Source organism: Manis pentadactyla, chromosome 14, assembly GCF_030020395.1.
Source record: "Manis pentadactyla isolate mManPen7 chromosome 14, mManPen7.hap1, whole genome shotgun sequence".
NCBI classification, from domain to species: Eukaryota; Metazoa; Chordata; class Mammalia; order Pholidota; family Manidae; genus Manis; species Manis pentadactyla.
Window position 1 is genome coordinate 29868351 of NC_080032.1, and position 24995 is coordinate 29893345.

General features: G+C 45.6%; 1 protein-coding gene across 1 annotated transcript in view; it reads right to left on the reverse strand.

Annotated features, from left to right (window-relative positions):
* Nucleotides 1-24995, reverse strand: part of DNAH10 (dynein axonemal heavy chain 10) — a 129667-nt gene that overhangs the window by 15588 nt on the left and 89084 nt on the right. The window contains exons 52-61 of the mRNA XM_036921759.2: nucleotides 15014-15185; nucleotides 14379-14582; nucleotides 13633-13713; nucleotides 11278-11475; nucleotides 10620-10781; nucleotides 8724-8898; nucleotides 3554-3735; nucleotides 2407-2543; nucleotides 1444-1661; nucleotides 224-445 (exon numbers count right to left, since the gene is read on the reverse strand). Coding sequence (XP_036777654.2) covers nucleotides 224-445; nucleotides 1444-1661; nucleotides 2407-2543; nucleotides 3554-3735; nucleotides 8724-8898; nucleotides 10620-10781; nucleotides 11278-11475; nucleotides 13633-13713; nucleotides 14379-14582; nucleotides 15014-15185 — 1751 coding nt within the window. The remainder of the gene's footprint in view (nucleotides 1-223; nucleotides 446-1443; nucleotides 1662-2406; nucleotides 2544-3553; nucleotides 3736-8723; nucleotides 8899-10619; nucleotides 10782-11277; nucleotides 11476-13632; nucleotides 13714-14378; nucleotides 14583-15013; nucleotides 15186-24995) is intronic.

The window sequence follows — 24995 nt, forward strand, 5'->3', positions numbered from 1 at the left end:
GTGAACCAAGTGCTAAGGGTGGAAGGATCAGCCTTCCAGAACAATCTATCAAATCAATCCCCAGGCTGCTCAACCCTCTTCAACAACCAGGGTGATGGATTTGCAGCCCACCCTGCCATTTCTGTGCAGCCAAGCCAGCTGTACCCCTGGCTATGACCCACCAGGGGCTACCATGTGGATCCCATCCTGAGGCACCCCTCTCCTCCTGGCTCAGGATCCACACCTGCTGATCTCAACATCATCCGTGAGCAGGCTTTCTAATCGGAAAGGCTGGCTCAAGGGAAGCTCCCGCTCCAGGATGTCATTCTGCCAGACGTGGTCGACCATCTCACAGCGGAACTCCCATGTGAACGCACCCTCGTAGCTCAGGAAAGCTGCACAGAGCAGGCAGTCCCCGAGTAACTTCACCCGACGGTGCATCAGCTCGTCCAGATCGTTCCGCCACCTGGGCAAGAGAGCAGGCTGTGGCAAGCAGTTACCTTCTTTCCAGCAAGTTAAAAGGAGCATTCTAGAAGGACCAGCTTGACACACTGCTAATGGGGCTAGCCAGCAGGAAACATTGTCTGAGATATTCTTTCCTGTTAGAGACAGATTGTCAGCTCACCTCACCATTTCCTACCCTGTGAGCCTTTGAAAGACTTCAATTCCTGGACTCAGTAGAACCTAGCACCTAACAGTGGCCACAATAAATGTTTGTGTCTCAGAGCTATTATTAAGTTGTGATCACATCATTTCCAAATGCTTAATCAATAACTTATGAATATGCCCAGCAGAGTTCATGAGCTCTGGTCCTGCTTGGTGACAAAATTCTACCCAAAATAAAAGAAACTGGATGTTCCATGTGGTCTCTTCCAGAAATGGCCAAAGTCTTCTAGGTTTTAGAAATATTGAAAAACTGTTTGTTTCCCACAAGCAAATGATATCTTGCAGTGTTTTCCATACCCATTTCATTGGTGCCACATTAGGAATGACTGTCATGTCCAGTGGACAAGCTATGGCCAAATGGTCTTACCCATAAGCATCAAACAGCCCCACCTACTTAAAATAGAAGCTCAGAACTGAACCAGCCAAGGGGCCTTAGAAGACATCTGTCCAGTGCCAGGGGAGGACTCCACCTCCAGACCCATCCAGGACAGACCTCGGGCACCCTGCCAGAGGCCACCTGCTTCTCCCTGTCTCCACAGATGCACTGTCTCCTTAACCCTTAATATCTACATAATAAATAACACTTGGTACCTAATAAAAACAGAATCTATAAAATGGCCACTAGCCACCTTAAACATGATAATTGTAAAATTAGAATTTTTCACACGATTTTCCGATAAAAATGCAGCATGGAATAAAAACTCTACATGGCAAGAAATGGTGTTGATGGTGTTCACGCATCAACCACATGGTCTCACTGAGAGCTCCTTATCAGGCGGGCTCGGGAGCTGCGCTGACCTGAGGTTCTCAGACCCCAGCCCTAAGATGAGTTTGTCCGCAGCGATCAGCCGCCTCTCCATGACTTCGGCTTCCTCCTGCAGCTTCTGCTTTTCCAGTATGGCTGCCTCATATTTGGCTCCCAGAGTTTCCAGTTCCCTCTGGATCGCTGCCAGCTCATTCTGGATCCTTTCTAGTTCACGTTTAGTGAGGTAAAAGTTGCGCTCCAGCCTGGCCACCTAAGTGAAGACAGTTCACAGAGCTGTGGGGACCAGGACCACAGCGGGCAGGGACAAACAGGCTCACACCTGCACTTAGGCCCACACCACACTGCCAGTGACGCTGCCGCTCTCTGGGGCCACCATATGCCAGGCTTCTTTTCTTACTTCCTCACTGGTTTACTATTGGGTTACTATTGGGGTCTAGGTTCTCTAAGAAATAAAATTTTTAGTTATAAAACGGTGTCAAAATATGGCCTAATGATTGAATCAACCTTGTAATTCTCTTTGTATTGTATGTTTTACATGTTACTTTGACCCCTTGGTTCTTAAGTGGGGCTGATTTTGCCCCCCATCCCCACCCCACATGACCTATGGCAACATCTGGGTGCATTTGGGGTTGTGGACTTGGCGCCAGGGACAATGGCATCTAGCAGGCAGAGGGCAGGGATGCTGCCAGCCATTGTATAAGGCACAGGATGGCCCCAAATGTCACAGCACCGAGGCTGACATTTTAGTTCTGGAGAATGATTTTTACCATCTTTAATCCTACTCTTTTCACACAGAATTTGAACCTCTTTTGGACTTTGGTTCTGTCATCCACATTATGTCTAACTCAGGGTTATTATTTATTGGGGAGAAAAAGTTTACGTGGTTTAAAATGAGAACCTTGCCAGAATTTTTCCAGCAAAGCTGTGGGCACATTAACTCTGATCCCAGACCGGTCTCCTGGCACCAGTGTTTAGGTCTCACAGATGGGGGATACCTTTTCTCTTTTGGGCTCTATTTCTCTGAACACATCAAAGTAGCCCATCACAGCTTCAACAAACTTGAGCATCCCTAAGCCTGCTTTGCTCACAGCTTCCATTTCTTCTGTTGTGGTGTTGAGAGTCTTCAAGAGGCCTAAAGGTCAAAGGGGCAATGATTTCAACACAGCAAGCTCTGATGGGGGGAAATAAAATGAGAAATAAATTGCCTCTGAGCCAAGTATAACTAGTTCCTTATTCCTCAGTAACCCTGTGGGAGGAACCAGATGCCCTCCTGTGGACAACAGGGTGGTTCATCCTAAGATCTAGGCACCTCTGTGTGACACCCAACAGCCTCAGGATCCAGGGCATCAGTGAGGACTCCCAGCTGGGCACAAAGGTGGCTCAGAGCAGGCTCCCAGCCAGGATGCACAGACCATTGCATGTCACCCTGGGGGTAATTTCACATAAATGTAAACCCATCCAAGCCAATATTTGGGGTAAAGAGAGGTCCTTGGTTTTTTGTAGTTGTTATCCTCTGTGTTTTGCTTAATTTTGTTTTTAAGCAGCTGAGAAAGAGCATTTGATGATAAAGTTCTGAACAAACCATCAAAATAAACAGTGACACTATGAACATGTCTTGCCTTCTGCAAAGACCATCATTCCTGCTGGTAAGCAACTAAGCAGGTCAGGCATTGGGCCCAAAGGGGGACGCAGTGTTCTATAACCTGAGACAGGGTGGGGGCGGGGCTGCTGACACCGGTGGTACTGGCCTCCTTTTCACCCATCCCCAAGGGACCCACAGAAGACTTAACACTGGCAAGAGGCACAAAGGGGGGAGAAGTCAAGGTTAGACCAACTGTTGTACCACCATGCCTGATGGACAGGACACTGGGCTGGGTTCCATAGAAGCTCTGTTCCTAACAGGAAAAATGGAGTGGTTGCTGAATTAAACATCCAGTGGGCAAATGCTGCAGGCCCACTCAGCATCCACCCTCCCTGCTTCACATGGCTGCACCGCCATCTTCCTCTGGGAACAGTCATTCCACCTGTCTCATCTCCAGGACCACGGTGACACCAGCTGAGCACAACAGGAGGTTGCCTCCTTGCTTTGCATCCCGGCCCCACAGACCAAGCTTCACTATTCCTACATTTGTGTACACTCACCTCTGATATTTTTAACTTGGCTCTGAGAAATTGAATCAAAATCAATCTCCATCAGAGACCTCAGGAAATTCGGGTCGGACATCATGCCCTTGGCGGTTTTCCAGTTGAGCTCTCTGTACCCTTTCATGATGAGGATGCACTCACACACCGTCTGCACCTGTTTCGGGGGCTTAGCAAAGGACCTGGTGAGAAATGACAATGTGCATGAATCCCACCTGGGACCTGGTCAGAATCTGGCCTGAATGAGAGTTCCAGAAAAATGGCTCTACCCGGAGTCCTTCTTGGAGGCGACAGTACATGGCAACAAAGGAAGCCATGTCCCACCAAGGATACGGCCCCTGGGGTGAGCCTCTGCCCAGAGCAGGCACTGGGTCTCTTCTGTCAGCTGCCTGACCAGGCTCCTGGACCCTGGCTGAGCATCAGGATCAGAGGAGGGGTGTCCTGAGAATGCAAATCCAGGTCACCCCCAGGCATCTGAATCAGCAGGTCAGGGTGGAGCCTGAGAATCTGTTTTTAATTACACCCTTGGGTGATTCCTCAGATTCTAAGTGGCAGCCACTGTCATTACTGCCATTATCGTTGTCATCATCCCATTTCCTGTTTACTAGATGAGGAAACAGGCTCTGAGTGCTGGGATGGCCTGCCTGGGTTCACACAGCCTGTGGGATCTGGCGTCCCTGCAGCCATGGCTCCTTCCAGGCTATGTCGCCCCTTAATTGTTTTCTCTGTCTTTGATGAGGCTAGACCATCACTCTGCTGCTCCAACACTCAGATCTCCTTGACCCTCCAGGCACCGGAAACTCCAAAGGAACAGAAGGCCCAGCAGCATGGGTGCAGAGGCCCAGGAGGAACGTGTTACATAGGAACTACGCAGAGGGACCACTAGGCTGCATGCCACCAGGCAAAGTCTGTGAAAGCCACACAAGTCATGAAGACACCAAAGCTGTGAAGAGAGACAGAAGTAGAAAGAAAACAAAGACAAGGTGAAGGAAAAGGAAGAGAGAAGAGGAAGGGATGACAGAGGCCCCTGGAGGGCCTGGAGCAGCCTGGGGGAGGCGAGGTAGGAGTCCGGCCATTCCAGGAGGGGGCCAGAAGGACCCAGAGGAGGGAGGGAGGGGAGAGAGGACCCACCCACCATCCTGCAGACAAGGGAGGAGAGCGGGAGCCTCTCCATGCAGGTTCAGGCCAGGGCGAGGTGTCCAGCACAAGCCCCATGATTAAAGCCATGGTCCTGAGTCACCAGGGAAAGCTTCAATTAGGCTGGCACTGGGCGCTTACAAATGCAGGCAGTGCTGTCAACTGGTTTTAAGAGGTTTCCTTCAGGGCTGATGAAGGTCAGGCCCAGCCAAGGCTCTCTGAACAAGCAGAGGAGGAGTCTGTGCAATGTTTTCAGATACAGGACAGGAAGGGCCCAGGCCACAGTTTAGGGCAAGTAGAAACCATCTGGGGTTTTCAGAATTCCCATCTGTACACACCATTCTGCTCCAACATCCTGAGTCCATGAAAGTGAAGCTCCCTGCTCAGTTTATAAACTGCTCCATGGCACCTCACTTATCCAGGACACAGCAGTAATGCCGGATAACCAAGGTGTTGGAGCTACTGAGGCTGGAAGTCTGGGAAATGGAAACATTTCTGCTTCATTGATTCCTTAAGAAACTCAGGGTGAGAGAGAAAGAGACAGAGACAGAGACAGAGAGAAGACAATGCTGCCCTCCTGAAGAACAATCATTACAAAGCCCACTCCCCACCTGCCTTTGCTCTACCTCAGACACTTGAGTGCCTCTACTTTTCCCTCAAGCCGGCTCCTTCCAGACACAGGGAGGAGCCCCCCTCTAGCCTCCATCCTGCAACTGGTGAGCCCCTACTCTCTAGTCATGTCTCAGTTACATGTCACTTGCTGGGGACACATCCCTTGCCACATCCCCAGACTAAATCAGGTCCCCCATTATTCAAAGTCATATCAGCAATGACCTAGCCTTCCCGCCTCCTCCTGGGTATTTCACTGTACACGTGGGATTCCTGCATGAGCACCCCTGACTCCCCCAGGCTGTGTCTCTGCGCAGTGCAGACCTCGCCTGACTGGCTCATTGCTGCTTGGCCCCAGTGCCAGCACAGGCTGAGTGGGTGGCAGGCACCCATTGACGACTGTAGGAACCAAAGGAAGAAAAGTAAAATCACAAGCCAGTAACAAAGGGAGCCTCTTAACTACAGGGGAACATCCACATCCAATCCTCATGACTCCTAATCTTCCTGCTTAACTTTTGATGCTTTCTACAAAGGGGATTGAGCATTATAGAAAGGAAGTGCTATTTAAAGAATTAAAGGATTATGAAATTGTCAAGATGCAAGTGCTGGCTCATTGCACTTAACATCCAAATGACCTACAGAAAGCCAGACTGTAGTCATCTGGAAAATATAAAATTGAATGCACACTCACACTGAACCCCAGGAAAAATCCTAAAGAGATCAAAGATTTAAATGTACAGAATTAAACTATAAAATACAAGAAGAAACCAAGGGGAAGTTATTTTACAATCTCGCGGTGGTAAGGCACTTTTAAGCAGGACATAATTCCCAAAAGCCACACACACACAAAAATTGCTAAAATCTGCCTTGTAAAAATAAAATATCATACACAAAAAGTCTTAAACACAAAACATACTCACAAACCTCATAAACAAAGCCAAACAGCTAAGGAAAAACTAGGAAAATTATCTGCAACTCAGATCACAGATAGAAAACTAATCTCCTTGTTATGTTAAAAACCACTGGAAATGGGTACCCAAAAAGCAACAACAATACTTCAACAGATAAATAGGCAAAGCACATAAACAGGCAGTCCACAGAAAAGGAAATAGACATGAGTCTTACACACATTTTTCAGAGATTAAGAAAAAGGACGGCATGTGCATTGAAACTACACATACAGCCTTTTTCATCTACCAAACAAGCAAAAATCCAAGTGTGTAATAGTGCCCTCTGTGGATGAGGCTATGAAAAAGCAGGCGTTCGCCTGGAGAGCCAGTTTGAGTGTAAATTGGTTCCGCCCCCAGCGAGGGCATTATAAATGCAGACACCCCTGGACAGGCAGTTCCACGTTGGAAATGTACCCTTCCAGTGGACTTGCCCAGCTGCACCAGGAAGTATGGTCGGGGTTATTCTTCGCCACACCGTTTGTGAAGCTGTACAATGGCACGTGACGGGCTGTTTTTAGATACTGGGGAAGTTTACCATACAGGGGCGAGGGAAAGCTCTCCAAAACGCACTGTGACGTGGAAATGCCAAGATACATAAAAATACATATAGTGCGATACCACTTATATTTTTAAAAAGGAAGGAAAAAAGAATGTGCGGGTGGTGTCTTGTTCTGCAAACCCTTAGAATCCAAAGTGTGGAAATGAAGAGCCACTTGTTTGTGTGGTTGCCTTGAACATGCATCAGCCTTTCAGGACGGGTATGTGCGAACTGCGTGGCGGTGGTTCTCTGTTGTGGGGGACAGCTGGGGGTGGCCTTCCGCAGCATATCTTCATATAATAGCTCATGTGACCCTCACAAGGAGCCTGTCACGGTTACAGTGTTCATCATCCACATTTAACAAATGAGGAAACTGCGGCGCAGAGCGTTTAGGTGACTTGCCGAAGGTCACACAGCCCGTAAGAGGCAGAGCCAGGCAGGAACATATTACCTGTTCCAATAACTACATTTTTTAAATTACTCCTCGGGGTGATGCCAGGGACAGTATCAAACTGGCCATGCAGTCCTGTAGAAGCTCCTCTCACCTCCCCTCTTGGGTTGGTGCCAGGACTCACAGCCCCTTCCCTCCAAATAACTCCCCTTCAAAGATCCTTCCCAGCTCTTGTCTCCCACAATGTTTCTATGGTGCTGACCCAGGAGAGGGCTCAGATATTTCCCTTGAAAATGTGTATGTTGAGGGTCTCTCCCACAGCTCAGCTTGGTATGCGTTTCCACTCAGTTCTGGCCCCTCATCCAAACTTCCAACACATGCTCTTGTAACTTTAGAACATCCATCCTTTGTGGGAAGCACACTTTGCCAAACTCTGAAATAATGATTTCTTGCTGACAACAGTGATATCTCCAGATGACCTCCCAGGAGCTACTCAGGTCCTCTGCCTTGGAATGAGCTGAATGCTCTGTTCAGATCCACAGGTCTCACTAATAAGCAAACAGCAAGGGCATGGGCCTTGACAAGGAATGCTCCTCAGCCCATGGGAGGACAAGAGATAAGCTCAGAGAACTGACAGCATTCTGCCAGGGACACAGAATGGAAAGTAACTACCCACCTGGGAACAGGAGTCTCTCTCCCACGAGACTTGACTGGGGAGCTGAAGGTCTGAACCCCTTCAGAGAATGAAGATGTGATGGGGAGAGAATAGAGGGAAGAGTTGAGTTTCCTGAACTGGGGGCAGGGAGGCCTTGCTGGGGGACGGCAGCACAAGGAGATGGGCTGGCAGACAGGACAGTGTTTCTGCCTGGCTTCGCTCTCAGTGCTAAATTCACCAGTGAGATGCATTAACAGGCCCTGGGAGACTGCACAATGTGGGAGAGTGCTTGCCCACCCACACACCCCAGGCTCCTCTTCCTGGCAGGCCTATGGCTGTGGGGGACTGAATCCCCCACTCAGATGGATTTGCAAAGTGTGTAGGGCCACAATAAGACCCACTCTCCCCACCCCTTGAAAGCCCTTTTGGCTGGACGTGGATTAGAGCATCTCCTGTCTGCTCCTGGCTTATGGCACATCTTTGTCATGCTGTTTTCAGCAGGATGCTGGCCCCTGTGTCAAGTGCCCTGCCACTGTTTATGACAGACACTGTGTCATATTTCCTATGAAGGGGGTTGACTTACAATGCTCCCCTCTCCCATATGGCCCCTTTTAGTACACAGCCTCCTTGTGAGGCAGCCTAGGTTCAAGGTCAGCAGGCTCTGCCACCTCCTGGGGTTGGAGGGGGCCTGGTGCAAGCCACCTCGCCTCCCTGGGCCCCACTTTCCTCATCTGCAGATGAACCTAATAACAGTCCCCACCACGGAAAGTGCCTGGCACAGTGGCTGGCACATGGTGTAGCTCCATAAGTGCCTAACCACCAAGATTATCGGAATTGCTGTCAGGAGTGATGTTGGTGGCCAGGCATGCTTGTAGATTACCATCGGTTACCTAATCTCAGTCACATCTGATTTGTCCAGCTTCTGCAGCTCCAGCTTGGCAGCCTCCAGGATGGGCATGACCTCGGCAAGGGCTGTCTCGGCCTCAGCCTTCTCCACTGCGATGATCTTGTTTTGCTCCTCTATCTCCGTGGCTTTTTCTTCCGCGAGCTGCTTCTTTTCCTCCGCTGTTGGGGGAAGAGGAGGTTAGCAAAGCTGCTGGGCATAGGGAGGATGGACTATTGAGATGAAGCATCTTGCAGCCCTCAAGAGTTGGTGCTGGGCTGTTGGGGAACCTAAAGAGCTTTAGCCAATACGGTGGCCTCCGGTGTTACCACTAGACCAGACATCCTCACAGAGCATGGGGGCTCCCAACACAGGAGCTGCTCCGACTCTCACCCTCCATGCCTGACCCATGTCTTGATCTTGAACTTCTTCAAGGCAGAGATGGTCTTGTTCATTTCCTGCCCCTACCCCACACGCACTGCCCTTATCACAATGCCTGCATTGAGCTGATTCCCAGCAGGTATCTGTTCATTGGACAGGTGAATACATGAAATAACAGCTTCCTTCCTTCAGTTTAGTTTTACATCCTGAGTGTTCAAACTCAGTAGGGGTCTTGCAATACGCATGTACATCCACAGTGAAAACTCTGGGAATACACAGTGTGGAAAGAGGGATCAAAGCAAGAGGAGCTATGCAGGAAGGAGGTGTTTGATCAGTGTTCTGGAAGGAGACACATGGATAGGAGAGCAAAGCAAAGGCTGTAAAGATTGCAGGAGTCACATGGCATGAAGAAATGATGCTGTGGGCAGGGGACACAGTGTCAAGAGAAACAAGGTGGGTGAGATGACACACGACTGAGGGAGACCCTGCAAGCTGAGGCTGAGTGTTCAGCATTAAAATAGGCAGCAGGAAGTTACCACAGACTACAGGGAAGGGATCTCTAGCTGTTGCTTTGGTTGCAAGCAACAGAAACTAACAATGACCAAGCTCAGCAAGAAGAGAAAGTATTGTAAGGAGATAGGGTAGCCCACAGAAACTGAAATACACAAATCAGGGCAGGTCCAGAGTTCTGGGCACAGGCAGCACTGGTGTAGGCACGCTGTTATCTTCAGTCTTTGTGTTGCCTGATTCAAAATGTGAACCTCAGGAGAATGTGCAAGTGACCAGCCAGGACTGGAATAAGCACATCCTGATGGCGTGGACTGGCAGTTGGGGAGAGCCTAGAGCTGCCAAAGCCAAGTGCAGGTGCTGCTGCCAGAGTAATAAGACAGTGGTCCTGGGCCCGGGGCCCGGCACAGCACAACTGGAGCTGATCCAAGGCCAGGCCCAGAAGCAGCACACGTACAGACCAGACAGGGATAAACAGGCAAGGGGGCTGAGCGAATCCTGCAGTCACCTGGGAATGAGCTGAGGACAGGGGTCAGAGCACAGGATGCTGCAAGATGATGGAAGTAAGACCGCAAAACACAGAGATTGGGCTCAGAGGTCAGAGGAGTTGTCCTGGGTGAGAAAGCTGGGAGAAGCTCAGAAAAGAATCAGGACAAGCAGGTGATTGAAGCCCAGGAAGGAACCATGAAACAGCGGCCTCCGGGAAGGCCCCAGAGAAGTGATGCTGCGGCTGGGCTCATGTAAACCCCGGTGACTTAGTGCACTAGCTCAGTGCAGGTCAAGAGAGGACTTCCACGCCTGTCAAATCCTCAGGCTGCCAGCTGTGGGTCCTGCATGTGGGGTGGGGGTCTCAGTGCTTACTAAAGGGGACTTGACCTAACTTAGAAAAAAACAGCAACCAAAGGGCCAAAAGATGCCCTCTCAGTGGCTGCAATGACTTCTCAGGAATGTCCCCCAGTGGAGCCCTGTCCTGTTGGGTGGGGGTACCCGTCCCAAGAGCAGGCCCCACACTTGCCTATGCCTGTGTTGGTGGCAATCTCCTCCAGCAGGGCCTCGCATGCAGCAGACTTCTCTGCCAGCACGATCTTCTGCTCAGCCAGCTTCTGGTTGAGCTCATCTAGCTGAATGGTGGCCTCCTTCAGCTTGTCCAGCCCTCCTTCCAGGCGTTTGCACTGAGCTAAGGAAAGAGAGAAGCAGGATCCATCATCATGGTGGGTGCTGTTCCCAACACGTGTGGGCAAGCGTTCCACTGGCTTCACTGCAGCTCATCCATTTTCATGAGATGTCAAGCATCAGCTCAGTACCTCCACCGCTATATTGGTGCAGCATCAGCAAAATGAATATGTTTCTGAAAATACTGTTTGCTTGGCCAATAGGCAGTCAGAGCATTTTTTAAAAGCACTTTCCAAAAGAGCACATTGCTGCTGTTAGACATTGTCTCTAAAGCAATGAAAATTTACAGCTACAAAATGCATGACCCAACACTGAAGAATAGAAGTAAGAGCATGCTAGGGCCTCACCCACATAGAAGAATTACTCAGAAGTGAGAAATCTAGTGAGCCACTGCCTTGCCTCAGTCTTGAGTAGGCCTGATCTTGCTAAGAAGCATCTGCTTACGGAAAAGATCAGCATGTGGATCCTGAATTGTTAACCATCCCATTCCCAACTCTTACCTGCATTATACTGAGTTTTCTCATCCAGTAATTTTGAATATGTGTTAATGAAATCAAGGTAATTCTTGGGAGTTACGTAGTTACTACGCCTCAGTTTCTGTAGAAATTGTTTGCTGAATTCACCCACAGATTGGTGGACCAAAACGACATGTTGCACTACCCCTTCCATATTTTCTGCTGGTATCATTGGATTATTCCCTAAAGAAAAGGAATGAAAAGTTGCATCTTAAAGAAAGAAAAAGAGTGGTTCCTCAAACAGTTAAACATGGAATTCCTGTGTGAGCCAGCAATTTCACTCCTAGTCATGTAGCCAAAGAAACTGAAAAACAGACTCAGCAGAATATTATGTATGCCAACATTCATAAACTTTATTCCCAACAGCCAAAAATGGGAACAGCCCAGGTGTTCATCAACAGATAGACAGATAAACACAATGTGGTGCATACCACAGAATATTATTCAGCCATAAAAAAGAAAGAAATCCTCACACATGCCACAACGTGCATAAACCTGGAAAACATGCTAAGTGGAAAAGTCAGACACAAATGTTACATGATTTCACTTATATGAAATACCTAAAATAGGCAAATTTGCAAATATGGAAGGTAGTTTAAAGGCTACCAGAGCTGAGGGCATGGATGGGGGAACAGGGAGTTAGTGTTTAATGAGTACAAAGTTTCAGTTTTGCAAGATGAAAAACATTCTGGAGATAGATGGTGGTGGTGGTTGCATGACATTGTGAATGTAATTAATACCACTAACTGTACACTTTCTCCTTCCCTATTGGTAGAAAGGTCTGTCTCCCAAATGGCTGAGACACTGTGCAGAGAGGGGATTGGGATTTCAGAAGAGAAATTCACCCAGTGTCCCTGCTGTACCCCGGAACCCAGCACATATTGGGCACAAGGTGTGTCTTCCTCTAAGTCTATTGAAAGAATCAAGCATCACTTCCATTGCCAAGATCTCATCATTCAGATTATCTAACAGATGGCAAAATACATTCACCTGAAGGGAGAACATGCCTCCAGTTAATAAGAAGGAAGAAAAGACTGACCAGAAGTATCCACCCATCCAGATTCTGCAGATTTGATCTTGAACTATACCAGGAGCCAGCAAACCACAGCCCATGTGCCAATTTTACAGCACACATGAAAAACTTTGCCTTACAAATAACAGCCATATTTTAAGGACAAGCATCCCAATTCCAGGGAATATATTCTAAAGGGAAAAAATTCTAAGCAAATTCCATGCAGTGCTTTTTACGATACTGAACCACTGCATACTGACAGCAAACCCCAGTGTAACATGAGATGGATAACACACCTGTGAAGGCTAAGGAACATCTCTATTGGGGTTGGTAAACTATGGCCTAGAGGAAAAATCTGGCTGACCACCTGTTTTTGTAAATAAAGTTTTATTGGCACATGCCCATTCATTTACATATTGTCTGGACTGCTTTCATGATGCATTGGTGGAACTGAGTAGTTACAACAGAGATTGTATGACCCACAAAGCTGACAATATTTACCATCTGGTCTTTTACAGAGAAAGTTTACCAATCCCCAAGTTATATTGTCAGGACAAAGCCATTCTCTTAGTCCTCTTCCTAAAATAACTACATTTTGATTTACATTATGACTTCTGCTTGTAGAGGGGGACTAAATATTTCTATAGAGATATATATTTATACAGCTAAAACTATTTACAAGGTCACCCAATGTCATTTGTCATAAATCTGCTCAAGGTAGGTCCAGATAAAAAGCTTTTCCTGGAGGATAATCAATTTGCTTTCTTATTTTGAAGATTAAAATTAATAATCAGGGTCTTAGGTGTTTGAAACTTAAGAGCAAATTCAGTGTTTCTTGATAATCAGTTTACTGAAAGGTCCTCCAGGCATTCCTTGGGTCAGGGATCAGCACACTTTTGCTATACAGAGCCAAATAGTAAATACTTAGGCCTTGTGGGCCAAATGGTCTCTGTTGCAATTGCTCAGCGTTGTGGTTGTAGCATAAAAGCAGCCACAGACAGCATGCTCATTAACAAGTGAGTATGTGTTCCAACTTTGTTTACCAAAACAAGCAGTGGACCACATTTAGCCTGCAGGCCATGCTTTGCCGACTCCTACTTTGAATGATACCTGATCAGTTTTTATCTAAATTGTCCTTGCAAGTCCCCTGAAATCCCTTTGGACTGAAAGACAATATAAGTAAAAAACGCAGTAACAAACTAAAAAACTATTCATGGCCATGGAGGATAAGGGTGACGGAATATACAGGACCAAATTCAGAGTCAAAAAGTGATCACAAATGGCTGTGTCATGCCCTTACTGGAGTTTCCATATTAGTGCTCACTTACCTAAAAATGACTTCACAACTGCATGCAGGGCTTGGGGAGGCCAGGGCATGAACCAGTCAATGCCAGTGTTATTTACCAGCCCTTGAAAAGAAAGACAGACGAAAAAGACTATCACTCTGCAACCCAAAGATGCTCAAGGACATTGACACTGTCTTCAGTATCCAACACATTGGTGAACAAGCTGGATGTGTCTGAGAATAATTCATCAAAAGCAGGGTTTCTCAAGCTCAGCGCTGTTGCCCTTTGGGCCGGACACTCCATTGTTGGGGCTATCTGAGCCTTACGGGATGTTTAGCAGCACCCCTGGCCTCTATGAGCTAGACGTCAGTAGTATACTGTCCACCCCTACCCATGTGACAACCCAAAATGTCTCCAGGCATTGACAGCATTGACAAATGTCCCCTGGGGGGAATCACCCCCCAGTGCAGAACCACTATTCTAGAGGTGGGTGCTGGACTTTCCAAAAAGCTGACAGAATTTCCTGAAATGAAAGCATCGAGGGCTATGCTGTACTCACTCCAGGCCCAACACCTGGGACTGTGAGCATTTTGTGTCAGAAGGATATCACGCACCACTGGTAACCCTAGAGCCAGTTGGCAGTTGTGAGAGGGCAGAGTAGGGCTCATCCTACATTGCAGGGCCTGACTTGCAATTTAATGGCCATGCCATGCTTTACTTAACTAGTAGAACATGCATATGCCCTGCTGAAAGGAGAAAATTGATTTGTGGGCTCAGCTCGAGGGCACCTGGGAAATTTCTGCACCGGGTCCTCAGGGTGTCCCCCACTGGCGACATGCCCAGGACAATGTGCAAGCTGTTTGCACTCTTGTTCACGAAGTATTGCCACACAGACTCCTTGGCCAGGCCTATCCCTTGCTTCAAGGCTTCCTGTCCAATCTGATTGAGGATAGACTCCTTTTCCTCTTCTGTGAAAAGTGCAGGTACGATTCCTAGAAAACAAAGACATGTGGGTTGGGTGAGTCTCAGTTGTTATCTGTCCTGGCATTGAAATGATAGCAGCACAGAATCACGGGAAGAGCACAGGTGCTGAGTCCAGAGAGCAGGACTTGGGGCCTGAGGCTCCCTGGCCAAGGGTAAATCCATCTGAGGCTTAAGCTAATGTTGTCACAACTCACTGCTGGAGGAACTAGGTGTGTCCCGTGTAACCCCTGGGAGAGGGCTCTGAAGCTGTGCCTGGCCCCCCACTCCAGCCCATACGGCTGTTCCTGCTATGCTCCTGCCAGCAGTCCCCTGGCCGGCTCCAGCCCATCTGTGACAGCCTGAATGATGACTGCTCTGTAGGTAGTAAATGCGTACAAATGTTCCCACTGATTGGCAGCCACGGTGGGAAGCTGAGGGTGGAGAGCCGGCACCATGGTACCTGATGTCAGCATGTTGTTGATGAGCTCCAGGAAGCCCTCCTCAACCACGTGGGCGTCCGTGAACAGGAAGATCATCAATTTGTTCTCAATCCCAAGTTTCAGATAAAGGTTCTTCAAGTCTTCCCGGAAATTATTCTCAGAGTAACCTCGGCTCAGAAGGATCTCAAACACCTGCAGGCACAGAGCACAGAGTTCAGGTGAGACAGCGGCTGGAGGGAGGGTTGAGAGCCAACTGCAACTGGGGAGAAGGCTGCTCTGAAAGGCCACACAGCTCTCTGAGAAGGACAAGGGACACCGATACCAGAGGAGAGGGTCTGGGCCATGCTCACAAAACACTGTTGCACAAGAAACACAAGACATAGAAAATTGTGCCACCCTTTGTGTCAAACACGCTGTGACGGACACTCTGTGACAACCTGAGCACCTGGGAGCATGCAGGGAGCATAGGTCTGTCCAGATGGGATGTCAGGGGTGTGGTGGACAGAAAGGGGGGAGGGGGAAGGAAAGGTCACCCTCAGTCATTAAGTGACTCCTTGAGTCACAGACAGTGACAGAAGCAAGGAATAGGAGACAAGGAAGGAGCAGAGGACAGTCAAGCAATGGGGAAAGAATAAATGTGCATGCAAGCCCTACTGCAACGTGTGTACGCAGCCCCAGTTGTGAGTTTATTGAAAATTAGATAAATTGTGGGAAGGTGTGTCAAGACACTAAGAAGCCATTTCAAATTCTTAAATTTAAAAATCCTATTATACACAAAATACGTATGAATGTAAATAAGGACACACATGCAGTCAGATCTTTGCTGTTCAAGCACTGCCCTTGGCTCAAGGGTATGAAAGTGTGACTGCCATCAGCCAGCCATCAGTTTCAAAACAGCTCAGATTTACAGTGACTGAAAGATCCCTCCTTCCCTACCTCCCCTCAGCCTCAGTTCATGCCCACATACAGGGTCATGTACACCATTTGTCCTTCTCACACATGTTCTCAAACACATGCTCACATGTATAACCCAATACACTAGCACATTCACACATGCATGTGGTCATTCATACATGTTCCACACTCACACAGTTACACAAACTTTCACATTCACATGTTGTCTTACACATACTCACATGCACAAACCCATAGCCACATGGATGCCTTTCAGCCAAACATGATCTGGCCTTAAGGCTCATCTGATGCTGCAAATCTCAGTCATCCTCCCTGAGCACAGCTTCTACCTTTTTCTCAACAGCTCCCAGCACCACTCAGTATGAACAACCCACTGTGACCCCACTACCCACAGCCCCTCCACCTCCCAGGGCTCAGTCACTGCCCAGTGCATCCTTAGCTGCCTCGTCGGCTTAAGACCTCCTCTCTGCCATTCCTTGAGGCCAGGATGCATAACCACTGTCTCAGAGGAAAATGTGTCAGATTTACCTGGACTAATCAATAGAAAAAAATTAACTTGCCCAGAGGATAACATCTTATCCTACAGAAAAAATGTAGAAAACAATTGTAAAATAATTACATTTTTATCACATATTTTGTCAGACGTCAAAGGTAAATAAACCATATTAGTTTTTCACTTTTTTACAAATACTTTAAACAAAAGGTGAATATTTGTGAAATACTGCAAGCTAGATTCATTGAGTTAACTGTGATACTCTATAAAGAGTTCTTAACAAATTAAAGAGTATATATAGATAAAGAGGCAACTCACAAAAGAGAAAAAAATGTCTGATGAGTGGATAAAATAATATTCAAACCTCATCATTAGTTGAAGAAATAAACGCTTATTTAAACTACAGTGTTTTTACATATAATACTGGCAAATATCAGAATGACAATACCCAGTGTTGGTGAGAACAGGTGGGAAATGGACATTGCGATAGCGTAAATTACTACAATCCTTTGTTGTGGGAGAGATTAGTTGTAAATTAAGACATTATGAAAAATAAACCAAGTGCAATGAATAATATAATGTCACTCTCCCCACCACCCATATTTAACATTTGCTTAAAAAAAGTTGCCATGTATGAATCTTGGCAATTATCTTTTTGGATATGACACCTAAAGCACAAGCAACAAAACAAAAAACATGTGGGTTTACATCAAACTTCTGCATGGCAAAAGAAACAATCAACAAAGTGAAAAGATGTCCTATGGAATGGGAAAAAATATCTGCAAACCACATATCTGATAAGGGGCTAAGATCCAAAATATATAAACTCCTACAACTCAACAGTACAAAATTTTTAAAAATCCAATTTTAAAATGGGCAAAGGACCTGAACAGACATTTGTCTAAAGACATACAGATGGCCAACAGGCACATGAAAAGAGGCTCCACATCAATAATAATAGAGAAATTCACATCAAAACCTCAACGAGGTATCACCTCACACCTGTACACCTAAAACTCATACAATGATGTTTGTCTATTATATCTCAATAAAACTGAGGTTGGGGGGAGTCCTTTTTGCTTCAAGCCTATTTTTAACAAAGTTATGGATAAAGCCCTTTGCGTCCCCTTGAATTCCATCTCCAGGTCCTTTTCACTTCTGCTCCAAGGAGGCAGACTCCACCATGAATTTAGGTCCAGCCTTTCTAACATGAAATCTGGTGCCAGGTATCAGAAGTCTTTAAAAAGCATATAACCTTTAATCCACCAATTTCCCAATTTCTAAAGAAAATGACCCTATGGAGAAAAATTTATCATCATGCAAAGATACATGCACAAGGATGTTCATCACTACACTGTTTATCACAACAGAACAAGGAAAAGTTAAGTGTCCATCAACAGAGAGGATGTATGCATGACATAGCCATGCAATGGAATGCTGTGCAGTATTTCAGAGGACAGCACAAATATATATTTACTGACTTAAAAAGATGTTGGTGATATAAAATTAGGTGGGAGAAACAGATTACAGAAGTTATGTGTAATATTAACCCATTGCTGATAAGAAGTAAATATATTTGTACATTCATAGAAAAAATTCCAGAAGATATATACCACAATGTTACTAGTAACTAACAGTGGTAATCTTTAGGTGACAAGATTACAGATGATCTTTAGTGTCTTTAGACACTTCTGCATTTTCCAAATTGTTTCAATGAGGACATATAACATTAAATGTAGAAACCAGCCATGACAGTAGTGATTACTCTGTGATGATGATGATGATGTTGAGTTCAATCTGACTTCAGAAGACATGTAAATCAGACAGTTTGTGCAAAGAAGAGCTTGTGTTTGCTGGTAGAAGGATTACAATAACCCAGTAAGAAGTATCCCCTCCAGAGGCTAGCTGGCCAAGGGGTCCAGGGTAGGCACAAGAGATAACTGAGAGCCTGGGAATGACTGAGTTGGAACAAAGACTTTGCAACCCAACAGCAAGCATGTATATCAGGAGATGCCACCAGAGCATCAAGGCACTGGAGCCAGTTTTCAGCAAACATGGAGACATGGAGGATAACAGAAGATCATAAGAATGAATGGAACCAGATGCCAGAGAACTAAAGAGGGGTTAGGGAGAAGAGGGTGAGGGATGGGGTGACTTCTTTTCAAAATTACACCTTTCTGCACAGGGCATGGCTCCACTCAGAAGGTCCTGCAGTGAATAGCCCGTGGGCCCTACTGGGGCCATCTGTGAGGTTCTAAGAATGAGGCAGAGGAACTGGAACCCTCCTACAGTGCTGGCAGGTGTGTGACAGGGGGCAGCTGCTATAGAAATCAGCCTGGCAGTTTCTCACATGATTAAACACAGAATGGTCCTGTGACCCAGCAGCTCTACTCCTGGGTGTGCACCCAAGAGAAATCGACACGTGCTGACACAGAGACTTGTACACAGACATTTACAGCAGCGCTATTCACAAGAGCCCAAAGGACCATCCACAGATGGAGGTGTAAACAAACTATGGTCTGTCCTACCCTGGAACATGAGTCAGCCATAAAGAGGAATGAAGTACAACATGTGACTCAAGCTTAAAAACATGTTGCTGGGGAGGGGCGGAAGATGGCGGCGTGAGTAGAGCAGCGGAAATCTCCTCCCAAAACAACATATATCTATGAAAATATAACAAAGACAACCCTTCCTAGAATAAAGACCAGAGGACACAGGACAATATCCAGACCACATCCGCACCTGAGAGAACCCAGCGCCTCGCGAAGGGGGTAAGATACAAGCCCCGGCCCGCGGGAGCCGAGCGCCCCTCCCCCCAGCTCCCGGCGGGAGAAGAGCAGGCAGAGCGGGAGGGAGACGGAGCCCAGGGCTGCCGAACACCCAGCCCCAGCCATCCAGGCCAGAGTGCAGGGCCCTCGATACTGGGAAAACAGGGCAGCAAGAACAGTGAGCAGGCACTGGAGGCTGGGCGACAGAGGACATAAGAAAAGCGCGCGACCATTTTTTTTTTTTTTTTGAACTTTTTGCTGCTTTGTTTTGGCGAGCGCTTTTTGGAAGTCTTAAAGGGACAGGGACCCCAATACTAGGGAAACAGGGCAGAAAGACCGGTGAGCAGAGGCCTGAGGCTGGCACCACAGAATAAAGAAAAACGAACGACCACTTTTTTTTTTTTAATTAAAAAAATTTTTTTTTTTAAATTAAAAAAAATTTTTTTCTTGTTTTTTTTTGTGGTCGTTGTTTTGTTTTGGCGGGTGCTTTTTGGAAGTCTTAAAGGGGCAGGGCAGGTCACTTAATCCAGAGGTAGGGAACCCGGGATCTCTGGGCACCCTAACCCCTGGGCTGCAGGTAGCAGGGAGGTCCCTTACGGAGATAAATAGCCTCCCAGCAGCTCCTGCTCCAACGCGACTCCACCATTTTGGAGTAGCTGCCCGAGCCAGGCCACGCCCACAGCAACAGCGGAGATTAACTCCATAGCAGCCGGGCAGGAAGCAGAAACCCTGTCTGCGCGCAGCTGCGCAGCACAAGCCACTAGAGGCCGCTGTTCTCCCAGGAGAGGAGGGCCACAAACCAACAAGAAAGGAAGTCCTTCCAGCCGTCACTCGTCCCAGTTCTGCAGACTATTCCTATCACCATGAAAAGGCAAAGCTACAGGCAGACAAAGATCACAGAGACAACACCAGAGAAGGAGACAGACCTAACCAGTCTTCCTGACAAAGAATTCAAAATAAGAATCATAAACATGCTGACAGAGATGCAGAGAAATACGCAAGAAAAATGGGATGAAGTCCGGAAAGAGATCACAGATGCCAGAAAGGAGATCGCAGAAATGAAACAAACTCTGGAAGGGTTTATAAGCAGAATGGATAGAATGCAAGAGGCCATTGATGGAATTGAAATCAGAGAACAGGAACGCATGGAAGCTGACATAGAGAGAGACAAAAGGATCTCCAGGAATGAAACAATATTAAGAGAACTGTGTGACCAATCCAAAAGGAACAATATCCGTATTATAGGGGTTCCAGAAGAAGAAGAGAGAGGAAAAGAGATGGAAAGTATCTTAGAAGAAATAATTGCTGAAAACTTCCCCACACTGGGGGAGGAAGTAATCAAACAGACCACGGAAATACACAGAACCCCCAACAGAAAGGATCCAAGAAGGGCAACACCAAGACACATAATAATTAAAATGGCAAAGATCAAGGACAAGGAAAGAGTGTTAAAGGCAGCTAGAGAGAAAAAGGTCACCTATAAAGGAAAACCCATCAGGCTAACGTCAGATTTCTCAACAGAAACCCTACAGGCCAGAAGAGAATGGCATGATATATTTAATACAATGAAACAGAAGGGCCTTGAACCAAGGATACTGTATCCAGCACGACTATCATTCAAATATGATGGTGGGATTAAACAATTCCCAGACAAACAAAAGCTGAGGGAATTTGCTTTCCACAAGCCACCTCTACAGAACATCTTACAGGGACTGCTCTAGATGGGAGCACTCCTAGAAGGAGCACAGCACAAAACACCCAACATATGAAGAATCGAGGAGGAGGAACAAGAAGGGAGAGAAGAAAAGAATCTCCAGACAGTGTATATAACAGCTCAATAAGCGAGCTAAGTTAGGCAGTAAGATACTAAAGAGGCTAACCTTGAACCTTTGGTAACCACGAATTTAAAGCCTGCAATGGCAATAAGTACATATCTTTCAATAGTCACCCTAAATGTTAATGGGTTGAATGCACCAATCAAAAGACACAGAGTAACAGAATGGATAAAAAAGCAAGACCCATCTATATGCTGCTTACAAGAAACTCACCTCAAACCCAAAGACATGTACAGACTAAAAGTCAAGGGATGGAAAAACATATTTCAAGCAAACAACAGTGAGAAGAAAGCAGGGGTTGCAGTACTAATATCAGACAAAATAGACTTCAAAACAAAGAAAGTAACAAGAGATAAAGAAGGACACTACATAATGATAAAGGGCTCAGTCAAACAAGAGGATATAACCATTCTAAATATATATGCACCCAACACAGGAGCACCAGCATATGTGAAACAAATACTAACAGAACTAAAGGGGGATATAGACTGCAATGCATTCATTCTAGGAGACTTCAACACACCACTCACCCCAAAGGATAGATCCACTGGGCAGAAAATAAGTAAGGACACGGAAGCACTGAACAACACAGTAGAGCAGATGGACCTAATAGACATCTATAGAACTCTACATCCAAAAGCAGCGGGATATACATTCTTCTCAAGTGCACATGGAACATTCTCCAGAATAGACCACATACTAGGCCACAAAAAGAGCCTCAGAAAATTCCAAAAGATTGAAATCCTACCAACCAACTTTTCAGACCACAAAGGCATAAAACTAGAAATAAACTGTACAAAGAAAGCAAAGAGGCTCACAAACACATGGAGGCTTAACAACACGCTCCTAAATAATCAATGGATCAATGACCAAATCAAAATGGAGATCCAGCAATATATGGAAACAAATGACAACAACAACACTAAGCCCCAACTTCTGTGGGACACAGCAAAAGCAGTCTTAAGAGGAAAGTATATAGCAATCCAAGCATATTTAAAAAAGGAAGAACAATCCCAAATGAATGGTCTAATGTCACAATTATCGAAATTGGAAAAAGAAGAACAGATGAGGCCTAAGGTCAGCAGAAGGAGGGACATAATAAAGATCAGAGAAGAAATAAATAAAATTGAGAAGAATAAAACAATAGCAAAAATCAATGAAACCAAGAGCTGGTTCTTCGAGAAAATAAACAAAATAGATAAGCCTCTAGCCAGACTTATTAAGAAGAAAAGAGAGTCAACACAAATCAACAGTATCAGAAACGAGAAAGGAAAAATCACGACGGACCCCACGGAAATGCAAAGAATTATTGGAGAATACTATGAAAACCTATATGCTAACAAGCTGGGAAACCTAGGAGAAATGGACAACTTCCTAGAAAAATATAACCTTCCAAGATTGACCCAGGAAGAAACAGAAAATCTAAACAGACCAATTACCAGCAACGAAATTGAAGAGGTAATCAAAAAACTACCAAAGAACAAAACCCCCGGGCCAGATGGATTTACCTCGGAATTTTATCAGACATACAGGGAAGACATAATACCCATTCTCTTTAAAGTTTTCCAAAAAATAGAGGAGGAGGGGATACTCCCAAACTCATTCTATGAAGCTAACATCACCCTAATACCAAAACCAGGCAAAGACCCCACCAAAAAAGAAAACTACAGACCAATATCCCTGATGAACGTAGATGCAAAAATACTCAACAAAATATTAGCAAACCGAATTCAAAAATACATCAAAAGGATCATACACCATGACCAAGTGGGATGCATTCCAGGGATGCAAGGATGGTACAACATTCGAAAGTCCATCAACATCATCCACCACATCAACAAAAAGAAAGACAAAAACCACATGATCATCTCAATAGATGCTGAAAAAGCATTTGACAAAGTTCAACATCCATTCATGTTAAAAACTCTCAGCAAAATGGGAATAGAGGGCAAGTACCTCAACATAATAAAGGCCATCTATGATAAACCCACAGCCAACATTATATTTAACAGCGAGAAGCTGAAAGCATTTCCTCTGAGATCGGGAACTAGACAGGGATGCCCACTCTCTCCACTGTTATTTAACATAGTACTGGAGGTCCTAGCCACGGCAATCAGACAAAATAAAGAAATACAAGGAATCCAGATTGGTAAAGAAGAAGTTAAACTGTCACTATTTGCAGATGACATGATACTGTACATAAAAAACCCTAAAGACTCCACCCCAAAACTACTAGAACTGATATCGGAATACAGCAAAGTTGCAGGATACAAAATCAACACACAGAAATCTGTGGCTTTCCTATATACTAACAATGAACCAACAGAAAGAGAAATCAGGAAAACAACTCCATTCACAATTGCATCAAAAAAAATAAAATACCTAGGAATAAACCTAACCAAATAAGTGAAAGACTTATACTCTGAAAACTACAAGTCACTCTTAAGAGAAATTAAAGGGGACACTAACAGATGGAAACTCACCCCATGCTCGTGGCTAGGAAGAATCAATATCGTCAAAATGGCCATCCTGCCCAAAGCAATATACAGATTTGATGCAATCCCTATGAAACTACCAGCAACATTCTTCAATGAACTGGAACAAATAATTCAAAAATTCATATGGAAACACCAAAGACCCCGAATAGCCAAAGCAATCCTGAGAAAGAAGAATAAAGTAGGGGGGATCTCACTCCCCAACTTCAAGCTCTACTATAAAGCCATAGTAATCAAGACAATTTGGTACTGGCACAAGAGCAGAGCCACAGACCAGTGGAACAGACTAGAGAATCCAGACATTAACCCAGACATATATGGTCAATTAATATTTGATAAAGGAGCCATGGACATACAATGGCGAAATTACAGTCTCTTCAACAGGTGGTGCTGGCAAAACTGGACAGCTACATGTAGGAGAATGAAACTGGACCATTGTCTAACCCCATATACAAAAGTAAACTCAAAATGGATCAAAGACCTGAATGTAAGCCATGAAACCATTAAACTCTTGGAAGAAAACATAGGCAAAAACCTCTTAGACATAAACATGAGTGACCTCTTCTTGAACATATCTCCCCGGGCAAGGAAAACAACAGCAAAAATGAGTAAGTGGGACTATATTAAGCTGAAAAGCTTCTGTACAGCAAAAGACACCATCAATAGAACAAGAAGGATCCCTACAGTATGGGAGAATATATTTGAAAATGACACATCCGATAAAGGCTTGACGTCCAGAATATATAAGGAGCTCTCACGCCTCAACAAACAAAAAACAAATAACCCAATTAAAAAATGGGCAGAGGAACTGAACAGACAGTTCTCCAAAAAAGAAATACAGATGGCCAACAGACACATGAAAAGATGCTCCACATCACTAATTATCAGAGAAATGCAAATTAAAACTACAATGAGGTATCACCTCACACCAGTAAGGATGGCTGCCATCCAAAAGACAAACAACAACAAATGTTGGCGAGGCTGTGGAGAAAGGGAAACCTCCTACACTGCTGGTGGGAATGTAAGTTAGTTCAACCATTGTGGAAAGCAGTATGGAGGTTCCTCAAAATGCTCAAAACAGACTTACCATTTGACCCAGGAATTCCACTCCTAGGAATTTACCCTAAGAACGCAGCAATCAAGTTTGAGAAAGACAGATGCACCCCTATGTTTATTGCAGCACTATTTACAATAGCCAAGAATTGGAAGCAACCTAAATGTCCATCAATAGATGAATGGATAAAGAAGATGTGGTACATATACACAATGGAATACTACTCAGCCATAAGAAAAGGGCAAATCCAATCATTTGCAGCAACATGGATGGAGCTGGAGGGTATTATGCTCAGTGAAACAAGCCAAGCGGAGAAAGAGAAATACCAAATGATTTCACTTATCTGTGGAATATAAGAACAAAGGAAAAACTGAAGGAACAAAACAGCAGCAGAATCACAGAACTCAAGAATGGACTAACAGGTACCAAAGGGAAAGGGACT